The 25,518-nt window shown below is 40.1% G+C and overlaps 1 protein-coding gene across 1 annotated transcript; it reads left to right on the top strand.

The window, feature by feature from the left end:
- The first annotated feature begins 1,685 nt into the window (after nt 1-1,685).
- On the top strand, nt 1,686-24,469 carry kcnn2 (potassium calcium-activated channel subfamily N member 2). Its single transcript, XM_062435195.1, has 8 exons — nt 1,686-1,706; nt 3,239-3,331; nt 14,046-14,464; nt 14,780-14,921; nt 15,108-15,218; nt 15,317-15,444; nt 20,485-20,554; nt 24,194-24,469. The coding sequence occupies exons 1-8, from the start codon at nt 1,686-1,688 to the stop codon at nt 24,467-24,469; spliced, it is 1,260 nt and encodes a 419-aa protein (XP_062291179.1).
- The last annotated feature ends 1,049 nt before the right edge of the window (nt 24,470-25,518 follow it).

The following is a 25,518-nucleotide window of genomic DNA, read 5'->3' as shown; positions in this document are numbered from 1 at the left end:
AAACAGACTAAATGTACAAAAATGACACTTCATGACAATTTGTGAATAAAAAAGGTTCTCTCTTCCCTCCTCATGTCATCTTCCTTTTAGGTGTTTGTTTTCACTTGTCCCTATCTTAAAGAACATCTGTCTATTGGTCCCATCAGTCCTTTCCACCAGTAGGGGGAGCATCAACTTGCACCACAGAGAATGATTTATATGTGTGAATGACAGGTATGAATGCACTTATACTAATAACTGCAAAATGATCATAAATCTCTGACTAGAAAAAACATTTCTTGGACGGGATAAGTGACCTTCTGCTGAGCAGATTGAGAGCATGTTGTAATGTTTTCTATACCTTTCTACTTTTCCTATACTCTGATGTATATTCTTCTTCTTTAGTATAATGTATTATTTTTCACATCAACTTGGGCATTTCAGTGGTATTTATCTGAATGAATACAGAGATCAGACAGATAGATAGATTATTGTATCTATGTATAAGTTCCTTCGATTCAATTACTGGCAAACCTGGACAGGGGGAAACTCCTCACAAACAGTATATGAAGAAACAAATACAGGCTGCTTTGGGAGGAAGATTACTGGAAAATAAGGACATAACTAGGGTGTATTCATCCAGGTAATAGCGACCAGAAAGATGACAACTCGCGCTTGAATGACTCTTAAAACCTCTCCACTAGTGTGTTCTGTGGCCTTGTCCCAGAGCATACTGACACAGCTCAGAGCTCGTCTGGATATGATGAGCGCGTCTATCCTCTTGGCGATACGTGGCTTGAATTGATGTAGATTTCCTTCATTCATTGGACTCTCACACACCGAGAGAAAACGGAGCTTCCGCCTCAAGGAGGTGGGAGGTGTCACGTGGTACGTGGATCCAGCCTATCGGGAGTAAGTGCGCATTGCGATCCTGTGCAGAGAGATTGTTTTATTAAAAGGTTGGTGGTGATCAATGAATGAGTGGAGCTGTCCACGGTGCTGAAAGTTAGTTTACGGTGGACTGACTCTCAGGACCATGGACAGCTCGGCTCTCAAATTACCTTACAGCACAAATAGACCACTATAATAAAACATTTCTATATTTAAACCTCCAGTTAAGATGTGGCCTGTCCAACTTTGCAGATGTTTAGATTCTGTTGGTGTTTGCTGGTTTCATGGAGGATGTTCAGATAAGATATACATACATAATGAGGGGCAACTTTATGACTCCACTGCGACTGAAGCAGAGAAAGCAAACTGTGCTGCTCTGACTAAAATGCCAGTGCAAATACAAAAACATAACTCCAATATAGCCTAACAGCACTAAGACTAAATTTGTTGCTGCTGCAACGCCAGGACGTGTGGATGATTGGGTTTCAGCCTTTGGTTTATGCCTCTACAGCTGCTCAATCTCGGGCAGTTGGCTGTATTTCCTTGGGGTGATATAACTCTTCTACTCCATTAATAACGCAGCCACCAGCGGTCACATCAATCTGTGGCTGCAGACACAGGCCCATAGGTGCTACAGGCCTGCATGGTCACATGGCCAGCGGCCAATGAGCTGAATGAAATCAGCATCTTGTAAATCAAGGGTGACAGCGAGCTACGTGTGTTTCCTATGAAGTCAATATATGAGGAATCAGTCAGGATATTTATGAATAGGCCTGGCTGACGGGTGTCAAAAAACTGAAATTACATCTGTGGGAATGCAGAGGGGTATTGGTGAAGTGATATTTGGCAACAAGAAAGGGAAAACACACGTATTATACTTTCTTCTGGCTGCAGCTTTAGAAAGAAGTGTTTTTATTAAAATGTTAAGGTCTTTGTGAGAGAATGTGTGAACATGTAAAAGTGCAATTGGATCCCCCTTAAAAAAAACAAGAAGCAATAATTCAGTTGTTTTTGTTAGTCCTGATCACAAAGGCTGGGCTTTTTATGGTTGCAACCTTTTCATGACGTCGAGCCAGTTGTTTTGGTCCCCTCTGCCCAATCGGAGGCTCCGCTCACATTCTACCGGAGCCGAAATGGGTCTGTTCATGCAGCGGCTCTGTCCTCCCGTAAGTACCATAACGCCCTTCGCCGGGTGCTCTGTGGTACCCGACTGCTGCTTTAAACAGCAGCACTGACATGGAAAACCCATTGCAGCTGCAGAACGATTTCTTTCCAGAGCAGCAGTTCCAGCACTGTAAGTACCAGCACTACTGCGGGCGGGAGGATCGACTCAGCAAGCAGCACGACCAATGCTGCACCTGCAATAACTGCACCTGTGATGCGAGAAAAAGCCTCGTCTTTCGCGGGACGTCGCCGACCACTGTGGGAACTTTAAGGACACCTTCCGAAACGTCTTCGAGGCAAGGTTGCCAGTACAGCGTCTGCGAGTGCACACCCTCTAGTCATGGTAGTTCATCCAGACATCATCATCCTCACCATCAGCAGCAGCATTGCCGCGATCGGCAGCGGGGCAGCCTGGGCAGCAGCCACAAAGACAGTAACTCCTACAATGAAATAGCCATGAGCAGCTGCAGATACAACGGCGGCGTAATGCGGCCGCTGAGCAACTTGAGCTCGTCCCGCAGAAACATACACGAGTTTGATTCCGAGTCCCAGCCTTTGCAGCCCATCTCCGCCGCAGATGCGTCGGACACTTTAGTATCCAAGCCGGAGAATAATTCTACCACCCTGATGCCTTACGCATCGGGAGACGGAGGGGGAGGCTGCAGCCACAGCAGCGGTAAATCGGGTAAAAAGAAGAACCAGAACATTGGGGAAAAGCTCGGGCACAGGAGGGCCTTGTTTGAGAAAAGGAAGCGGCTCAGCGACTATGCTTTAATCTTTGGGATGTTTGGGATCGTTGTTATGGTTATAGAGACTGAACTCTCATGGGGAGCCTATGGAAAGGTGCGTATCTAGAGTTAATTCAAGTGGCATGTGGCTGACAGAGCGAGCCTTTTACATAAAACAACTTCTACCAAAAGTGTTCAATTAAAGCAGCCAGGCAAGAAAAGTGTGGGCTCACTATTAAGTGTCCCATGCAGTCAGTCACATTGTCCTGTCACATACAGGCCAGAAAAGGCCTACTGCTGTCCAACCATGAAGGGGAATCCCATAGAAGATACAAGATATCACATGTCAGCAGAAGATGAATTATAGTGTTTAATTTATACATATGTGTAACAGTTGGTTTGCCATGTAAGAATGTGATTTTATGCCGTGATGTTGTGTGTTGTTTGGCTTTAGTGTTGTCGCTCTCTTCCAGGAGTCCCTGTATTCATTAGCTCTAAAATGCCTGATAAGCCTTTCTACAATCATTCTCCTGGGGCTGATTATCATTTACCATGCAAGAGAGATACAGGTAATGTGGAAATACTTTTTCTCACTCCTTTTAATGTCTTTGTTACTGAATTGGAAGGGTCTGCCATAACAGCAAATGTCTTATCACATTTAGTGAATGTTCAATTTGATGTAATGTGTCCACACATTTGTAAAAGTGCAGTTTTTAGGATGTCACAAATTGGTTTGGTAGCAGGAAGTCCTCCTGAGGAATAGATAAAATTATTTATTTAGCAAAGCAAATAACTTCTCCTGAAAGCAAGTGAAGTGTTACATTTGAGTTTCTCTGCAGAGTGGGACTCATTTAATAATAACAGGAGCATTATGCAACACTTAAAAGGTTTTAACAACTCTATTTGATTTCTTTTTTTAATTCCAAGACTAGTATCATTTGTTTTAAAATGTGTCGTATAACTATGAATGTCTTAGACTTTGATTGCATGAATGACATTACAGAGTTTTGTGCTGTTGATTGAAGCGGGTGCCATCATCATTCGAACCCACGTTAACAGTTATTATATATTCTGATAAGATTTAAGGACTCCTTGCAGTGGTCAGTGAATGAATATAGATTGTCTGCCTCCCCCGAGATTTTCCAACACTTGGTCAGTTTTATGACCTTGCCTGGGAGCATTGTTGCATTACTTACAGTTGCGCTTCAGTACTTTGTTGAAAAGCCACAAAATTAATGATGTCACTTTCAGCAGGGTGGGTGTATTATTGCCAGAACATTTTCTTGTGTCCAAGGCTTTAATTTCTTTCTTTTTTTTTTTTTTAAATTATTACTTTATTAGACTTAAAATGAAAAAAAAACTTGAAAAGAAATATCGCTCAGGCATTTTTATGAATCTTGAATGACGCCACATTTAATCATGTTAATGGTTTTTCTTACTTTTAAAACGAGATGGTGATTTTTTTTTTTTTTAAAAGAGCCTTCAGCTAAATTGTAGCTGATCCAGCTGTTTTCATCTGCTCTCAGACTCAAGATGTAGAATAGGAGAGTATTTATGAAAGAGAAAAAATTTACATTTGGGTGAACCACCAGTTTTTATCTTTGGTGTTAAAAGTTGGATTAGCTATAGTATATTAATCAGCCTTGTTGGTATGTTTAGCACTTACAAGTCCCAGGGGAGTATCAGTCACTGAAACAGCCCAACAGTAAAATATCTCACCCCCTTCAGATGTCTCATTGTAAACCTTTCTTTATGAGGGATGATAGAAATGCACAGACATCATTACCATATTTCAATGCCTTACAGAAGCATTTTCATTTCCCATGTAGTCGGTTCCCAGTAGCTGTTTATAAATTAGAAAGCATACGTTTGCTTGAGAGTATCACATTCATTCTTTCCTCCCTCTGCCTCCACACCTTTACTCTATTACGTGTGTAAATTATTCCATTCATAAACTGGGCTTTTTTTTACCTCTACCTTGCACCAACTTTCCTCAATGCTAAATAATGTAAGTATTTAGTTGTGACTGCTATATCGCAAAGGTGCCCTCCTCATCACAGCAGGTTTATTATTATTATTATTATTATATTTAGTATCATAATAAGCGCTGCAACTAATTATTTTCATTATAAATGAATGTTAAATATTTTTTCAGTTAATCCTTTAAACGTTTGCCTGTAAAATATCAGATGACAGTGAAAAGATAAGATAAGATATTCCTTTATTAGTCCCACAGTGGGCACATTTGCATCATTGCAGCAGCAAGTGGATCGCAAAAAATAGAAGAGCATCAACAGAAAGAATAAACAACAATAAATAATAAGTAAGTACACAAACAATAAAACAAACAAACAATAATAGTAAAAAATATAGTTTAAAAAAATGGTGTCAAATAATAATATACCTGAGTTGATAGTGTTATTGCACAGATTTTAAAGTGAATATACACACACATTTGTATATATATATATAATACTTCAACTTTCTGTTGATGGAATAATTCTTTAATCAACTATTTGTTCCAGCCTAATCATGTGTATTGAAAACTGTGATAAAATGTTGACAATACCTAGTTTTACAAAGCTTGAATCCTCTATTTTACACCTTTAAAATGGCTGTTAAACCACATTTTCTGTCTTTCATTACACAGACACCGAAATTCTCATTTTAGCTCCAAAACAAGCTTTTTCTCTCCATTCTTTTAATTGTCAGTAGCTGCGCGTTTACCCACAGGAGGGTTGTTCATACCTCTTTGATCCAGACTCTTCTGACAGTCACATCAATATCCAAAAGAGTTTTCACCCCAGATCTGTCTTAATGATAAAGACATTTCCTCCATTGCTGACCTAGAAAACTTTATTAAGGCAACTGTTTGCCTGAGAGTTGATTACCACAATGCACTTATCACCAGATATCCACTCTCAGTCATGATTTATAGACAATTTATTATGTATTAATGTAGCAGCCTGACTACTTTCATGAATCAGAAAGCATCATCACTTCACTGCAGCCGTACTCACTCCCTAGTGCTTCTCTTGAAATGTACAAGTTGATTATGAGTTCCCTCTTCTAATTCATTGAGTAGCCTTTGGAGTTCCTGGAAACTGACTCTGTCTTACTATTTAAATCGAGTTCGTAGTGTTTATACTTCAACTTCCACCACACCAGCTGCTCCTTTACTTCCCTGCCTTAAGGGCTTTTGTGCCTGTTGTTGCTAGTCTGTCATTACTCGGTTCCTGCAGGCTGACATATGTGCCTGCACACGCACACACGCATGTGCACGCACACACACACACACACACACAAGCACACATTAATTCTAAATCTATCTTGCTAATGACTAATGACACACAGAAACACACAGCAGCTCTGCGATGTGTGTCCCTTTCTCATGTATTTTGCGAGACTGACGTTTTCTGCACACTACAGCACTTTGGACAAACCTGTTCAGCTGAAAGCATCTGATAAAAATGCAATTTGACTTTGTGTGTATTAGGTCACAGCTACATTTTTAAAAGACACTTCAAAGGTGGACTAAGACAAACAGGCTTTAAAGCCTCTAATATTCAAATAACATAAAGTGTTTATAGGATTATCCAGGACCGAATAAAGGCTTAAATAGAACCTCAGAGATGGAGGGGTTAAACTAAAGATTCACTTTCGTAAGTGATAACTGACTAACCACATAGCGTAGACAAATGCTGTGTTTATTATTTAAACATAAATATTAGTCGAACTCAAAAAAGAATTTTTAAAAAAGCTGCTTTCTAAGTGAATTGTTCATTATGTGTTAGAGAGAGAGATTTAAAAAAACATGCATGTGGTAAAATGTTTTATTATCAATTAATCAATTAATTAAAATGGTGAAATATGTTGATTACTGTTTGCCCAAGATGCAACCTAAGATGTCTTATTTTGTCCCGACCAACAGTTCACAACCCCAAATATATTATCTGTCATAGTAGATGAAAGAAACAAGAAAAATGCACATGAAGAAGCTGGAAAAAAAAGACTCAGAATGACTAATCAATTATTGAAACAGTTGGCGATTCATTTTCTGTTGATTGACTAATCGTTGCTGCTCTAGATTTTTTATTATGCAACATATTTTGTTAGATCCTCTCTGTGACAAGTAAACTGATTGTAAAATTGGGGTTTTCCATTAAACCATATCAATTTAGATTTATAACACAACTACTGACTAACTGACTCCATATTTTTGCATTATCGGTGCACGAAATATACTTTTAACACTCTACCCACTATTGTGTTTTTAATCTAACATCCTTGGTTTGTGCCACTGACTTCATTTCTGTTTAGGATCTTAATGTCTGTGATATTAGTGTTGCTATTTCTAAACCCGCACTTTTCCATGTGGGAAGTTGTGCTCCTGCAGTGAAATAGATTATGCATGCACATCCATGTGTACTCACAGATGCCTGTCAGATGTAGAGGCATAAGTCACGATGATGAAATATTTCTCTACCACTTCTATCCCACCTTAAAAACTGATTTACTTGTCAAACTCCAGTAAAGTTCGTGCCCTCTCATTTTTATAGGGTTTAACAACAGGATGTTTTTCCTCCACAGAGTGACTGAAAACTCAAAAGGTCAGGTCAGACAGGATAGATGTTGTACACCAGCTGTCATTTGAATTGTTAAGGGATACCTCTGCCGTGCTCCGATGGCAGTGATGAGTGACCTACTGAGCCAAGTGCATTAACAGAGAAAGACAATATGTCCATGTTCTGGGTAATGTCCTTAGATTTGTCCCATTGTCCACGATCAAGATAAGTAGTATTATTCCTAATGAACACTATTAATGTTTGATTTTCTTTTGTACAAAGTGATGTTTTTCAGGTTTCTATGATGCATGTAAAGCACATACCTATTTATACTTCTCCTTGAAATGTTAGCAACCTGATTCAGTCCAAATGATGTCTTTTGATGACAGCTGGTGATCCGCCCGAGGAATTTTTAAAGACTTTTTAGTTTAGTTGAGTTTGCTGTGTTGGCAGGAAGCACCTTACTGTACAGTATAAGTGGAAATGGAGAGGTGAGAGTCGGCAGCATCTCCCTGACTTTGATTTGTCATTGTCAAAGTCTTATATGAGCTACGAGCTGGGAACATCTTCCTGCTCTCGCTGCTAAGATGGTTGATGAGTTCACCTTGTTCCCCGGCAGACAGAAACTGACATTTTGAAAGATTTCTATTGTTCTCACATCAAAGGCTCTTTGCCGAGGGGCATTTGTGTTAAGGCCATTGCTATGTCACTGTGCCTTATGATGACAGTTTTGCTGAGTTCTCTTAAACTAATGCAAAATGCTTTAGGGGCTGTTCTTGTCTTTGATGTGTACTTTTGCGATAAAAGTCAATGCTGATGTTTCACGGTTGCACACTATTCAATTTTACAATCTGCAGAAAAGATAAAATAACAACACAAATAGCCCAAAATGTGCCCAGCGAACCCTAACAGAGCCAAACTTGGCCACACTTGTCAGACCGCCCCTGGGTGGTGTGTATGTGTCAGAGATATGGTGTAACTGCAGGAGACGCTCTGCATTTCTCACAGTGAAATCTGTCCTCTACCCGAGAGTCCAGACTGGAGTCAGATAACCACCTCTGGCTGCTGACCTCGATGTTTTCACTGAACATACAGGCTTTCAAGGACAGAGACGCTATCAATGAGTCAAGATCCCCTAAGTGTTACTTATTGATGGTATTTACTAAACCATGACTCTAAACATGCAGATGATTTTAGTTTATTAATGTGTGCAACAGCAACACTCCAAAGAAAGACCGAAAGATTTATTCAGGCTTTTACTTTTGGCTCAAAGAGTTTCTTACTCTCCTTGAGTAGAAAAATGTATATGCAAATGTGCAACGTAATTTCAGAAACAAAAGCAAACTGAATCTGCAACATCTTCAGATTTACTCAGCAAAGTGGCCTCTTAGTGGCTCGCTTTGATATCATAAATAAAGCATTGCATTAATGTCTAATTGGGCTGAACCTCTCAACCTAATTCACTAATGAGATTGAGCGATTTCATTCTCAGTGACAAGATATATGTTCCCATCTCCACATTACACAGATTAAATATTGAGCCGGACTCCATTAGTTATATTGAGCGTAGTGAAACCAGTAACCAACCCAGCTAGCATCACAGGTGAGCTCGTCTGAGGCTGTGCAGTGAAGATGCAGGACAGCGGCAGGCACGCGATGATCTCAGGACATGCTAGGCTGTCCTGCCTTTCACCCTGACATAAATGAAATGTCCCCATGCATTCTTAATTATTAAACTCTGTCAGAAAACAAGCAGTTACATTTGGTCGCATTTAGAAATACTTACTGTTTTGGCTATTTGTTCTCTGAGATCTGTGCTCTTCTGTCATTGTGACAGCCAATTTGGGTTTTAGAGCATGAGAATGAGGTCAGTTTTGGAATGTGAGGACATTTTAGTCTCCTCTTACTCCTCCAAAGAGCTGTTTTGAGGGTAAAGACTTAGTTGTAGGGTTAAGGACACGATGTATTCTCATGTGCACAGAGGCATACTGTGTGTGTGTGTGTGTGTGTGTGTGTGTGTGTGTGTGTGTGTGTGTGTGTGTGTGTGTGTGTGTGTGTGTGTGTGTGTGTGTGTGTGTGTGTGTGTGTGTGTGTGTGTGTGTGTGTGTGTACTAGGTATTCCTAACGTTGTGGGGACTTAAATCTGTTCACACAGTTATGTTATGGGGACTCGCCTGTCTTATGGGGACAAAAAGCAAGTCCCCTTAAGGGAAATGATTTATTTTAGGGTGAAGACTTGATTTAAAGTTAATATAAGTTTAGGGTTATGTTAAGTTTAGGATAAGGGTTAAGATTATGCATGTAGTGGTTATGGTTACGGTTAGGATAAGTGTCCAGTAAATGAATGTAAGTCAATGTAATGTCCCCTGAAGTGATGGAAACATGGTGTGTGTGTGTGTGTGTGTGTGTGTGTGTGTGTGTGTGTGTGTGTGTGTGTGTGTGTGTGTGTGTGTGTGTGTGTGTGTGTGTGTGTGTGTGTGTGTGTGTGTGTGTGTGTGTGTGTGTGTGTGTGTGTGTGTGTGGTGATAAAACGGGATTATAGGAGCCAGATAAAAGAACATGAACAATTCATGAACAATGACTTAGAGGGTCATAAAAGGGTAAAACATTTCCTGAGGAGGTATCTGTTCATGCAGATAGTTTTTCCGTGGGTTTTCCAGAGTAACAGGGAGATTGTTTCAGGGAAGAGATGTTGCTGTACATTTTTTAAATGTTAATTTTCAACACAAGTTTAAATTCAGTTCAGTTTTATTGAAATGGGAAGTAGGCAGGAATCTCAGAGAAAGATATCCCAAAATGTGAACAAATAAAACCCAAACTTTGTGCATTGTAGTATATCTCTATAGTTAAGTGAGAAAATATGTTTACAATTTGGGAGGACTGACTCTTTAAGTAACCAAATTAGCATCGGAAACTCTGTAGCAAAGTGCAAAGTAGCAACATTTGTAAACTCCATTTATACTCTATTCCTTATGTTCATCACATCTGAGTTAGTTTCCACTTGAAGACATTTTTTTCTTTCTGTTGTTTTTGCAGTTTTGTTTGAGTTTGACCGATGTTGGTTGTGGTTTTACGAGACCATTTCAGGTTTTGCTTCCCTTCCTAGATTCTTTTTTTCACCTTGCTGTAGTCGAAGGCAGTGTTCTTGGTTTTCGGAGGAATTGTGAGGAGTATTTCATCTCGCTATGACTCAAAGCGTGTCTCATTTGAGCTTTTTTGGATCCGTGTGCAGGATCTCTTGATTTTTATGACTACTAACGTGCAACAAAACAACAAGGCAATGAATTGATTTGATGGACGCAAATTACATTTGGTCACGGATAATTTAGCCTCCTTGCAGCTCTGCTAGTTTCACGTTGCTTAAAATACTGAATCAAAGTGCTGATTGTCAGAACTCTGCTTCGCCTGAAAAATGCCTTGTAGACATATTTTTAGCTGTGATTAAATTAGTTATAATCATCTTACTTGAAGTGTTTAAATTATTTGTCAACCTCTTGTATCTAATTTAAACTTTGCCTGTTTCATCAGCTGTCTGTTTTAATTTCTGTGTACCTTCACATGATTTCAAACACAGTTTTGAGGTTTTTCTCCTGCAGATGTAGTTTCCCCAACCTCTCTGTCATAACTGCTGGTTCTGCTGCTAGCATGGAATATTTGATGCTCGGAGGTACAGAGCCTTTGAGTATTGTATTTCAGGTCATCCATTACCATAATTGCTTTTAGTCACCAAGTAGGCTTTCCTTATGCAACCTGGGTTTAAATGTTTAATTACATTGTTTTGAGGTAACAAACTTTGTAAATGCTTTTGACAGGACAGGTTTGTTGTTTAAAACGTAAAATAAGACGCAGCTTGTGCTGTGTGCAAACAATTGATTTAGCTGTTTTCAGGGCCTAATTCTGTAAGTAAGAAACCGAAGCGGCGTGGAGTCGCAGCTTGTGTTTCCGTGTCTACATTACACTCGCTTTGGAAAGCCGAACAACACGAGCTGTGGTTAGAGTTACACACTTCTCTGGCAGATGTCAGTTTGTTAAAAGAGCTCAGTGTCACTCATTTGATACGAACAATTGCAACTGAAAATTTAATTTGTGTGTTTTCTGTGTTTGGGGTGGGGGGGGTGGGGGACTTTGATTGTAGCTTTTAAATAAATACAAACAAGCCCGAGCAGGCTTTGTGGGACGGTGTGTTCAGGGACATGTGTCAGTGTTGTGTTTTTGTTGTAATGTGCCAGCTTGTTGAGAGCTGATATTTCTTGTACAGTAGCTGCTGGACATATAGTAATTGGCTCAGAACAGGCTTTAATGAGCGTGCTGTGTTTGCTGTTGTGGGTTCAGTGAAGTTTGTGTGTTGAAGTGAAGCAGGCAGCTGCAGTGTCAAAGTGCCTTTGAAGCTGTCAAATTGTACTATGTGGAGCATCCATGTATGTCTGTGAGGAAAGTGGCAGTGCACAGCATTATTGATTTTTTTCCTTTGTGCTTTCTTTGTCCTTGAGTTGAACATGTTGAATAGGAGATTTCTTTTCGCTGTAAGATATATGACTATTTCATCAATCCAATTTTATGTAACACATCACAGCTAAATTTACAATCTAGGTCACTGATCCCATTAGCCCTCCAGGATTGGGACAGTTTTTACTTCTATAATGAGAAATTCTAAATTAAAGTGAATGGAGACTCATTGGCAAGATGCCGAGTCGTGATGTGTGCCTCCAGTGTGTGTTCAATATTATGAGCATTGTATTTCTCACACACTTAACTGCTGTTATTTTAAAACTGCCTTTTAGACTGATATATCAGCAGATTTCAGACTTGGACAATTTAACTTTAAAATACATTAAATTATTTACTATTCATCTTCAGGGGTAAATACTAGCAGGTATTTGTGGAGAGGGAAATATAAGTCACGTAAAAGCCTTGCAGTTATTCTCAAACTTTTTCACATAAATCCCTAAAATTACAAAAATTAGACCACAGACCCCCATCAGATAAGAATTCTTGCTTTTAGGTTTTTCACTACAGAAAGTATATGAAACCCATGACCAAAATAGTCATAAGTTCTTTCATTGAGTTATTTATGGATGGAATTATAGTGAAAATAAATTTGTCTATTCGTTGGGGACCCCCTTTGAGAACTGCTGCTTTAAACATTTAAGATGAGCTGAGCCCAAAGATAAACTGTGTCACAGTCTTGCTCTGAGAGATGCTCAACTGTAAAAAACATTGCATACATGCCTATTTTCATTTTAAAGCCTGAGGAGTCACTGGACATTGTATAATTCATTACTGAGCATATAAGAGAGGTTCTCGACGAAATCTAATCATGTGCAGTTTTTCTTTTCTTTACTTAGAAAAGGCTTCTGCTCTCATGGCAAAAACAGGCCGCCAGGAAACCTGGCACGTATTTGCTGACAGCAACATTTTGTGAAATATCTACTGCCAGTTGTGACGGCCTGTACACCGGCAGAGGACCTTGAGGTGATTGAGTGGATATAGCAGAAGCTGCTGTGGAGGAATTTCAGTGTGGCGTGTCAAAGAAAAAAAAAACTCCGAGAAATTCAGGGGACGCTAATACAGTTTAATATTGCAGCATTTAATCTGCTAACCCAATATTTAGCAAATATGAAACTCAGTGGGAGGAGTAAGATTGAGATAGTGAATCTACAACCATAAGCGTTATCAGGGATCACTGTGAATGAGCTGGTGATGGCTGTCATGGCCTGAGCCATTAGTTCAGGATGAGTACACTTAACCATGAATCTCGGTAGATAACTGTAGATTGGATTGAAAGTGATGAAGAGGAGGGAGGGGAGGAAGAAGAGGAGGTGACAGCAGCAGAGGTGACCATATGAGGGAAGCTACAGTGTATAACAGAGGACAGGGTGGTGTGAGGAGTGATGAAATCCACCCACACTCATGTCCCCAGTGAAATGGCCTACCTTCTGGTCGGGGTGTCCAGGCGATCAGGGCCTAATGCTAATGTGGAGGCGGCAGATGTTCTCATCAGTACAGTGCTTTGAAGTTGAAAGGGCTAACTGCATACTGCTAATGTAACGCTAATTTTTTATTATTATTTTTTTTAGTCAGGGAGTCTGAAAGTGGTGAGAGAAACAGAGGAATTCAGTCCTTCCAGTCCTAATTCAAACTATTTAGCCTATTCACTGCAAATCAAATATACTTTACATGAATATCCATTATTTGTAGAATTTAGCATTTTTGCTGGTAATTTATTGCAGTGATTTTGATACTTTACAGAAACTAATTACGTAGAAAACATTAAAGCATATAAAACAACATGATATTCAGCAGATTTTTTTTGTTTTTTTGTTTGTTTGTTTGTTTTAACAAATACATGTTTCAGCCTTGCAGTCTACAACCTTCATCAGACATCCTTATAGGCATCTAGGGCACATTTTAGACTTAATAAAGTGACTGCACTTCTTCCAAAGGTTGTTGTGAGCACAGTGACTTGGATCAATAATATTCTCTGGAAAATGGACACAAATAATTTTATGGATATATATCAAAGTAGTAAATGGGTAACAACCTGCAAAAAAAAAAGGTTAAATAATGTGATTCAAAAATGTGATTTGATGACTCGAGGCCATTTGTGACTTATTGTTTTAATGGGTTTAATGATTTCCTGTAGCTTGCTGTGTCACCATGATGAAAACGTTAGCAGGCTTTTACCCTTCATCAGCCTCTCCGTGCCCTTTCTTTGCAGTTATTTATGGTGGACAACGCAGCTGATGACTGGAGGATAGCCATGACATATGAGCGCATCTTCTTCATCTGCCTCGAGATCCTGGTGTGTGCCATCCACCCCATCCCAGGGAACTACACCTTCACCTGGACAGCACGCCTGGCCTACTCCTACGTGCCATCCAAGACGGATGCGGATGTGGACATCATCCTGTCCATACCCATGTTCCTGCGGCTGTACCTCATCGCTCGTGTAATGCTGCTGCACAGCAAGCTCTTCACGGACGCCTCGTCCCGCAGCATCGGTGCACTCAACAAGATCAACTTTAACACACGCTTTGTGATGAAGACCCTCATGACCATCTGTCCCGGCACTGTGCTGCTGGTCTTCACCATCTCGCTGTGGATCATCGCTGCATGGACTGTGAGAGCATGCGAGAGGTGCCTGGATCAGTTTCTCACGCTATGCTATACTGCTCCGCATGAAACATAGATAAGGCATAAAAATAGATAATGTACACACTTCTTAGCTCTTTCTGTGTCTGAGCATTAAGATATAAAGCTTAACACATGCTGTAAGAAAAGATTAGAGCTTAAGTGCTCTGCAGTATTATGACAAAAAATGTTATGTTACCTACTGCATGGTATTTCTTTCTTTTTTATTATGAGAATTAGTTGTTAGGAGAAGAAGGAGTGCACCAGTTTCTGCAGGTGCATGAAAGATGGTCAATCTATTGCATTTATTATTTATTACAGGTACCATGACAACCAAGACATAACCAGCAACTTTCTAGGAGCCATGTGGTTGATCTCAATCACGTTTCTTACCATTGGATATGGGGATATGGTCCCAAACACATACTGTGGGAAAGGAGTCTGCCTCCTGACTGGCATTATGGTGAGAAAAGCAGACTGAGTGCTTCATTTTATTTTTTGAGAACTGACAGGAAGCATTATTGTTAATGTGAAAGTAACTAATAGGTTGCTAATATTTAATGACTGGAAAAAAACAGTTGACAAGCAAATCAAATAAGTAAAAATCGATATTGTATATTTGTGCCGGTCCACTCCTATTATTTCACAGGGTGCTGGCTGCACTGCCTTGGTAGTGGCTGTGGTGGCAAAGAAACTGGAATTAACCAAAGCTGAAAAACATGTTCACAATTTTATGATGGACACCCAGCTAACAAAAAGAGTAAGTGAACCACTGTCAGTTATACAAACATCAGAACATCGACAGATATTTCACCATCTGTATTCATGACTGAACATCTCTTCATTTTTGCACTTTAGGTGAAAAACACAGCTGCGAATGTTCTCAGGGAGACGTGGCTCATCTATAAGAACACGAAACTAGTGAGGAAGATGGACCATGCCAGAGTCAGGAAGCACCAGAGGAAATTTCTTCAAGCCATTCACCAGTAGGTACCAAGCTCTGAACCCTGAACCCGCCACTCATGTTGGTCTAACACCTTTTATCCAGCAGTGTGTTAATTTCATGTATCGATTCAACACGAACCTGAAATCTGAATTGTTTGACACCTGTAGCAAAAAAACGTGCTCCCATTACTGAAGAATCCTGTACTTCATTTTCACATGACTTGACTAACCTAAAATTTACAGATGTGGTAATGAGTTGGCCTGACTCTCAGTTGATTCTGCATCATAAAGAGTGGTTGAATATGCAAAGGAACTAGATTTATGTAAATTGTATTCACAGATACACTAGAGGCTTGTAATGCATTTATATTAAAACAGGGTTGGAATGGTCGTTATGAAAGAGACATAATTTATCTGTGTAAAATGGCATTTTCTCTTATTGGCATTTGGAAAACTTGCTGTGTGAAATATTCTCAAGTTACAGAATTCACAGCAGTATATTGATCTTTCTCTCTCGCCTTTTGCTGTCAGATTGACTCTTGTGTGTCACTTTAGCTGTGAGTCAGATGTCAGGCTGACCTGAGGGGTGACACATCTGGGTTTCTACTTTTCTGCCGGCTAGTCAGACACTTACCTGTCAGCTAGTCTTTTAGGGGGTCCCCGAGGACCCCTGAAGTGCTATCTAACTCCAAAACAGTATTGATTTTAGCCTCACCTCGTTCTTGTTTTTCTTCAACCTACAGTGCTTACAAGCACATCTACTCTGTGGCTTCTTTCAGTAACTGGCGATCATCTCTTTTATTAAAATAGGTAATTAGATGTACAATGATTTTGTTATGATGTAGTCAAATAAAATGTCCCTTGTTCGTATGTTTGTTTGCTTTCTGTAGTTTTATGTATGTATATGGCTCTTTTTGGTCTCCTGTGTGCAACTTTGATTTGCTTGTGAATATTTTGAACATACATTTATGTTTTAAAGACATTAGGATGTTTAATTACAGGGTAGAGAGACACATAAATTGTCTGCTGCTGCTGCAACCCGCATCCAGATTTGTGCCGTGTAATAGTCTTTTTGTTATGGTTGCTTTGTCGAGTCATTATGTCCTTGCTGTCGCGTATCTGTGCCGATTTGCAGCGGTGTGATGACGAAGTCTCATGTCCATCTCCTGTTCTCTAGGACAGCCTAATAATGGAAATCCCTTGGAGCTAAAGCTAAATCTATAAAGATCCAGATTCAGAGGGAAAAAGTCACGTCTAACTCTGTGTGCAAGGACAACTACTCAGCATGGTGTCATGGTGTTTTAAAGATTCTGTTTTCTTCACAAGGTAGTGGGTTCACAGACCTTATCTCGAGAGTTTTAAGTATTGCCTGTAGCCTATATGCAGGATGTGATGATAAAAATCTGTATTGAGTTGAATATAGGTCAGGAATCAGCCTGACAGCAAGCAAATCACTTAAGTGGAGGGTCGGAAAAAAGTCGCAGCCGTCTTTAACCTGTTGTTAGGCGATAGTAAATCTCAAATCAAATATCATCCTGCCTGTTTCCTCCAGTCAAAGCTGCAAGACAGCACACCCAGAGGTCTGTATCAGTCACAGCCTACGAAGTTATGAGGTGTTAACAGTTGTTAAATGGGGTCATAGACACTTTGAGGCTCTGTCTGTGTTGCCAATGTGTTGGTCAGAAAGATTGACATTTCAGGAAGGTTGTTTTGATTCACTGTATTTCTGATAACCAGGAGTAGTGTGAATAAAAGGGATTAGACTAAGAGAGACAGCACAGCTGCAGCTACCAGAAACACTCTGGTTGCAGGAAGATATAAGTCAAGAAGAACTCTTTGCTGCTGCTCAGAGGTGAAGTGACAGCATAGAGATGAGGGTTACAGCAGCCAGACTTGAGCAAACAGATTTTACCATCTGAATATGTTTATCTGATGTTGTAATAATTCATTTGTCTACTTCATGTTTCCTTTTTTTCCTGTTTGTGTCGACACAATGCAATAGAGCTCGAAAGTAAGTGTTCGCCTCACACGTAGATACAGACCTGTTGTGTGCATGCTAACGAGAGCTTGTCCTTGAACCCAATAATGTGACTAAAAATTGCACTCCCTCATTTGATAAGTGAAATTCATGCCACAAAAAAAAATGTTTGTAATGATGGAAATGTTTCACATGACACAATGTTGACTGATTGTTTTATTTAAGCTGCTGCAATGGTTTTTCTCACATTTTCCATTCAATTGTCAACATGTTGTTGTTGCAATCAAACAGCTTTAAATAAAACCAACACAAACACCTTTTTTTAATATTGAGTAGACACACACTTCACGTTGTGAACACACCCATAGATGCATATAAAGTGAATTTCAATTATCAGTGATGGAGGGTGTTTTTCTTTCCATTTCTGCATGGATGTGATGAGAATTTGATCTTTAATCAGAAAGCCACTGATTAAACTCTAATAAACTGTGCTTTCACGTGCCGAAGGATGATGATTAGAGCTCTACAGGAGAGAGACCTCCAGTAGCACAAGTATATAATTCATAATATCCTCTCAAGTCATCTTATAAAACTTAGCGGTCATGCTCATACAGATCAGGGCTCAGGGTCATCTTTCGGCGTGTGGAACCATTGTTACGCCTGTTACTACATTTGCAGCCACATTTCCTCCATTTCCCTGTTGGATGACACACTAGCAAAGATGCTGATCCGCATTTATCATGGCTGGTAAACAGCATAATAACAAGGACATACAGCTGTCATCAATCTCTCTATACTAAGACGAATTAGCAGATTTTGTAATAAGCACAGCTGGAACGCTCTTTAAGTCACTTGGATGGTGCATTTTACCACACCACAGCAGGCATGATGTTGCAAGCACGCAACCAAATGTCTTTCAGTATGTTTCAAGCCATAACAGCTGTTAAGTCAAGTGTCTCAGTGCAGTTCGACCACCCCTCTGGGATTGCCGTCACAAGGTTGAAGTGGGAATCGTAGTGAGACGCAGAATAGGCAGTGTTGCTTGTTACCTCAGAGATCAGTGGACTGATGAAACAAAAGAGTGACCTAATAGGAAGGTCAGGGTAAAGCTTTCAAGCAATCCCGTTTGTGCCTGAGAAGCTGCAACTGTGACCGATAGTGTGAAGCTGTCAATAGGGACAGACAAAAAAAAGAACAGAATGCTCACCCTGTCCTTTACAGCACAAGATAAATTAGCATTTCCCTCCACAATGAGGTAAACAGAGGTCATGACAAAAGAAAGCAACTCACGGGGGTAAAAAAAATATGGTGCAGCACTAACTGGAATTGCTTTAACAGATTTAGTGGGGTATTGAAAGTCTTAGCGTAGCTGTTTTCCCCTGATGAATAGCAAGCAGTTTTAGAAAGCCCATTCAAAAGCTGAACTGCCCAAGAGGAGTGATTGAATGAGGGAAAGGGATACGTGCAAAATAAAAGCGAGGGCAAGTAAGCTTCCTTGTCCTGACCTCAATCTGCCCCATGCTTCGACCCTATTTGACGGCTATTGGTCATCCAACTGTGAAATGAATAATTCTAACAGGTCTTACATCAACTGCAAAGCCATTTAACATTAAACAATCTATTATCTTTCATTACTTCAAATAGACTGCCTCCTTTTTGTCTTTCATGTAATCAACTGAATAATAAAAGTGCTATTTTGGAATAGTATCCTGTACTTGTCTGTAGAATCTGCTCTGTATGAAGCATTTCGGTCCTCAGTTGTCAGGACATCTTCCCTTGACTGTAGTTTCCTTTAGTGACTCCTGTGGCACCCTCTGTTGGTCTAACCTCATCTTCGCTCCATATCTGCCTGTCTTCAGGAAACAGAGGAAATAATCCTGCATTGCATGAGAATGGGTATATCTGGGGCTAATTATCAGACTCCCCAAGGGCCCCTTGAATCCCTTCTCGATCTTCATTACTGTTTGCATTCGATTCACACAACCTAATGATCACCTCACACTCAAAGTGCATCAATGTCTCAGTTATAGAAGGTTTCTTTATTAATGTCTCAAAATCTGAAATGTTGGCAAACCTGATATCATGATTTGTTCTGTGTATTGCGCCCAGTTTAATTTAGCATGCGTGGGTGATTCAGGAGGAAAAAAAACTCCTTTAATATCTGGAAACCATGTGTGGTCGACACTCTACAATACTGCACAGTTGCTGTTTTTAAGCCCCCTGAGAGGATGAGTAAAATCAGGCTTTAGAGGCCTAATTAAACAGATAGCAGAGATAACAGGAGATGTGAATTATTTAAGCATGTTGTATGGTTATTTTTTGCAAACTTAAAAGAAGGCTTATTGGTTGATAAAAAGTGGGCTATATCACACTTTTGTCATGGGGAAGATAATATTTTTTTACTTTTTAACCGGTAATGTATTATTTTCTATCCATGATTCAAAATGAAAAAGATTTCTTCAAGCAGTAAAATGTCTCAGGTCTGATGTGACATAATTTGATGTTTAAATTGCAAAGTCTTAAAAGTAAAACAGACATCTGTGCAGATAGCAGCTGTCAAATAGTTAAACATTAATCTCTGTGCTTCCATAAAACAGTGTTTGATATCTATATTTGTTTTAATGCCTAAATAATTCATAAAGTTAAACAGAGAAAAGTTGATTTAACATAAAAACAAATGTTAAAGATATTGTAGATAAAAAAGTGGCTGTTTTTGGTTTTGATTTCAAATAGCTATTGGACTTGATAAATGCTGTTTACACTGCATTGGTGCTCTGATATGAGTCCTCCTCACACCTTTAGTATAGTTGTATGTATTGGTTGAGTAGGAACGTACAGTAGAACCGATTTCATTGTCCTCAGTGGCAGCCCCCTCCCTCCCCCCCTCCCCTCTTTTCCACTTGCATGCAGCTCAACCAAACAGACTGACCCCTGCAATCCCTGCATTCTCTACACACATCCTGTGCATGGCCTAGGCGTGCTCTCTCTCTCTCTCTCTCTCTCTCTCTCTCTCTCTCTCTCGTGTATGCCTTGTGTGTGCACAAATTCAATGATAAATTCTGATAGCGTTAATTTATTGGGTTCTGAATGGTCTTGTGTTCAGATTGAGAAGTGTTAAAATGGAGCAACGCAAGCTGAATGACCAAGCAAACTCACTAGTGGACCTTGCTAAGGTAAGCTAGACTAACAGTTCACTGCTGCATTGCACATTAGGATAGACAACTATCCTGACAAGTTTCTCTCCTGTGTGTGACTGACTTCAATGCATGCTAGTTCACTCGCTGGATTAGTTGTGTTTCATAATATAATCAAAGTCTACAGGTGTCAAATAAACAGATAGGCATTTCACAAGGTGATAAAAAAAAAAAAATACTGTGCGTGTGATAATTCTGGTTGTATGCACTCACCTGAGATTCTGATCTTTTGCAATAATAACGCCATTTTATTTCACAGAGTAAATTAAAAATCCCCAGGACATGTGCACCTGAAAATAACTGAATGAGTGCAACCACAAACCCTTTTGTGTATGCAAAAACCCCAATGCTGTTTTTTACTTTATGTATTCTGTGATGTTTGTCTCCAGATGCACTAAACAGAAGTTGACAAACCTTAGGGAAAGACCAGGCAGTGCGCCAGCCTGACACAGCAGAAACAGTAACCTGGAAAGGGAGACACTGTGATCTGATGATTCAGCCAGAAGTAAAGACTGAGAAAGAAAGGAGAGAGAGAGGGAGAGTGCTTTGACATTCAGAAGTACACCACAGTCAAACTGGATTCAGGCCAGCATGTCATGAAAGGTATTAGTTAATATTGCCCAATCGCCTCATGCTGTAAAACAGCAGTGAGAGTCGGGATGTGACATTGGATAAGATGGCTTCGAGCCAGTGCCACTCACACAGCTGGCTCTTTAATCATTGTTATATAAGTCTGTAGCCATAAGAGGGCAGTGTATAGCTTCAGTTGTCTCTTCATGCTCTCAGTGGAAGGATTGAACCAAATAGAGTTGAACATACCACTGATTAGTCACAACATTAAAACCACCTGCCTAATACTAGGTCCCCCTTGTGCCACCAAAACAACCTGACCTGTCAATGTATGGACTCCACAAGACCTAAGAAGGTGTTATCTGGTATCTGGCAGCAAGACAGTAGCAGCAGATCCTTTAAGTTATGTAAGCTGCAAGGTGGGCCCCCCCCCCCTGGATCAAACTTGTTTTTCCAGCACATCCCACAGATGCTCAGTGGGATTGAGATCTGGGGAATTTTTGGAGGACACAAACCATTCCTGAGCGATTTGTTTGCAGTGTGACAGGGTGCATAATCCTGCTGAAAGAGGCCACTGCCATCAGGGAATACTGTTGCCATGAAGGGGTGTACAAGGTCTGCAACAATGTTTAGGTAGGTGGTTAATGTCAAAATAACATCCACATAAATGCCAGGACACAAGGTTTCCCAGCAGAGCGTTTTCCAGAGAGTCACACAGCCTCTGCCAGCTAGGTAAATAATGCACACACACCACATCGTGATTCATCAGACCAGGCCACCTTCTTCCATTACTCCATGGTCCGGTTCTGACACTCATGTGCCCATGGTAGGTGCTTTCAGCAGTGGGCAGTGGTCAGCATGGGCACTCTGACTGGTCCGCAGCTACACAGCCCCATACACAGGAAGCTGCAATGCACTGTGTTCTGACACCTCTCTGTCATAGCCAATAATAAGTTCTTGTGCTACATTAGTTATTTTGTGGAATTGGACCAGATGGGCTAGCCTTCAATTCCCACCTGCATCAGTGAGTCTTGAGTGCAATGACCCTGTCACAGGTTCACCAGTTGTCTGTCCAGTTGACCTCTGGACCACTTTTGATAGGTACTGGTACTGGAACTGGGAAAACCCCACAAGACCTGACATTTTGGAGATGCTCTGACTCAGTCATCTAGCCATCACAATTGGACCCTTTTCAAAGTCGCTCAGATCCCTATGCTTGCCCATTTTTCCTGCTTCCAACACATCAACTTCGAGAACTAACTGTTCACATGCTGCCTAATACATCCCACCCCCTTGACATGTGTCATTGTAAAGAGGTAATCAATGTTATTCACTTCATCTGTCAGTGGTTTTAATGTTGTGGCTGATCAGTGCATCATTGCCAGCTGCATTGCTACTGCAATGTCATGTGAAATTCCTGAGATCATAACGTATCCCCTTAACCCATCATCTCTTCTGCAGTCTAATATAAGATCTGGTTTCAATCAATGTGATTTCGGAGATGCAGTATGTGATTGGATGTTACTTTTTTGTCCTCAGCATTTTCTTCACGTTTGCCTTTGAGGCTAAATTACATGTCCTCGAATTGCAAAAATGCCCTCTTAGAGCTCTTACTTGAAACAATCTTTTCCACTCTCCTCTCTCTTTTTCTCTCATTCTCTTGTTCAGAAATGGGCTGATAGTGTCAATTTGCAGTTTTATTATATGGCTGAAGTGGATCTATAATAACCGTATATAATCTTGCTCCATCAGTTCTATCATCCATCAGTAATATTTGTTCCCTTGTGGTTTAATAGGCCTAGCATTTTATGCCTTCACACAGACGAGTTGAGTTAGTTTGGTTCTACATGCAGGCATGTGCCTTTTTTTTTTAAGTCAGAGGAAGTATTAATATATAGGATGATATAGCCCACGTTTAAGAGTTAAATATTGCATTAATCTACACATGACAATCTACAAAGGATTTGATAAGTGTTAATGTAAGTTATACAACGCAGTGAAAGCCCTGTTTCCACTAGCTGCTGTGTTGAGCGATGTCAGTGCTACTTTAGTCCTCGCTGATTCACATAAACAACCTTTCAAATTATTTCCACCTCAAATCAGAAGAGGACAAGGTAAGTGATGGATGGCTTCGCCTCCAGGCTGCCAGGGATTATAAGTCCTCCGCTGAGAAACCACCCTCCAGCAGCATCACTCCCACTCCTCATCCAAAAGTGACGTGTTGTTGAGTGTTTTTGAAGACTCAGACCACAGAAGTAAAAAAAAAAACCCATACGGTATATTTTAGATTTTAAGGTTTTTGAGAGGACGCTTAATGCATCAGAAGAGCAGAAAGCCTCATGCAAAGTCAGCAGCCCCCTTTCCTGTCTCCTCAAGGTTATAAGATAATGTACTTTGGTCTGAGTGGAAACATACTTGTAAAATGTTCATATAAAATATGCCCTTTTACTGAAAATGTGCTGATTCTCAAGGTTGTACCTGTTTAGCATAAAAATAACTAATATACTCAAGTCCGGACTTAACCTGATGTTCCTCTGACCTTTTTGATGTGGAATTAATTTTTCTGCCTTCGACCTCTGATCCTCTTAGAGTGGATGACAATGAATATATCACAATTCGTGACAATAGCAGGATTTACTGTTCCTAAAAATCTGATTCTTCTACTTTACTTTGTTTTACTGATAACTGACATTTTCTCAGCTATTGACATTTTGCATTAGGTGCTGAGATAAGTTATTTTGTGACAGGTGATAAAGACATGACGTTGGCTGTTTGATTTATATGTATGTTTTGATTTTCGGTTATTTATAGTAGGTCTGTGGTCTGAACTGAACACATTGACAAAGTGGTTCTCTCTTGATGTCAAGCTCACAAGCTCTCCCATTTCTTTTCCTTTCCAGAATGATCTGATAACACTTTCAACTGTATTTAAGAAATCAAAGCAGCCATTGTTTTTAATTATGTATACATTTTGCACACGCATGTTGTCAGTCAAAAATGAAATTGGAAAACAATATTGTTAAGTATGTTTCCTCTCCCCTGTTCCAGACTCAGAACATCATGTATGACATGATATCGGACTTGAATGAGAGAGGAGAGGACATGGAGAAGAGGATTGCCCTGCTGGAGACAAAACTGGAGACTCTTCTGAGTAACTTGCAGGCTCTACCGGGACTCATCAGCCAGGTCATCAGCCAACAGCACAGGGACTTCCTGGAGGTGCAGCTCCAGCCTTATGATAAACACAGCCCTGAGCGCTCACAGTCAGTGTCCCGACGGAGGTCGTCCTCCACAGCACCGCCCACCTCCTCCGAGAGCAGCTAGAGTCTAAGGGGAATGCCTCCACTGAAGACTTTTGCCATCATATGGCCACGTTGCATTTATCGTAAAGCCTTATGGTTTCAATAAGTATTATCCAAATTCTGATGACAGAATCCAAGATACTGGGGACAGTGCATTTTAATGGATAACTTCATGCTGTTATTTGTTTTTTATTACCTCAAAAGATGTTGTTATCCTTGCTCTGGTGACATGACCACAAATAATGGCGCTTCCCTCAGTAAAAATGAAAAGGCCTATCGATGGGGCTATGATAAGGACTTTTCTCCATCTCTATGCAGAGGTAGCCAGTTTTAGGTGGCAATGTTACCGAGTGTGAAACTATTGCACTAAAATAGTGCTTCTCACAGACTTTGTGCTTCTGCCGGCTTGATTCGGTTGGCGTGTTCCTCAAAACAAACTGAGAAACTACTGAGAAATCAGTCAGGGAGCATGGCAGTGATATTGAGGAAGAGTGCTGTGTTTGATGGACTGGAGTGATATGACAGCAGAAGACAGATGAAAATCACTCCTACACACTGTCACTCAGAGATAACTTAAAAAGCTTGAAATGAGGAAAAAAGCATATATCTTTTAGGTTAGAAACAGCATCAACTATAGTGGTTTTCTTTTGCAGAGTGCCCCCGTAGAATGACTATTTTTGGGGCAACATTGCAAATAATTTAATCCTCTAGTCGAAATGAATGCATCAAAATCTGTACTTGCACTTACTTTTTAATCAATGCACTTCAATGCTGACTGACGTATGATATAAAGATGCGTTGCTCATTAAAAGAAGAACATTTGAGATGTTTGGGCATGGGTTTATTATTGTCGATTCTCAAGTTGTGGCTAGTGTTGATGAATCAAGTCAAAGCCCTTTTTTTTCTGTTTTTCACAAGAATAATTAACATACAGGTCTACAGAAATGTATTCAGTGTTCACAATCTCATTAATTACCCCTTGTCTTGCTGTGTCTCACCTCCTGTCCTTCCTTCCTGTGCTATTTATGCTTGCTGTCACCCCAGCTGGGGCAACAACAAATGCTGAACAAC

The sequence above is a fragment of the Scomber scombrus genome, chromosome 15 (genome assembly GCF_963691925.1).
Source record: "Scomber scombrus chromosome 15, fScoSco1.1, whole genome shotgun sequence".
NCBI classification, from domain to species: domain Eukaryota; kingdom Metazoa; phylum Chordata; class Actinopteri; order Scombriformes; family Scombridae; genus Scomber; species Scomber scombrus.
Note: the sequence above shows the minus strand (reverse complement) of the source record. Positions and strands in the feature narration are given on the sequence as shown.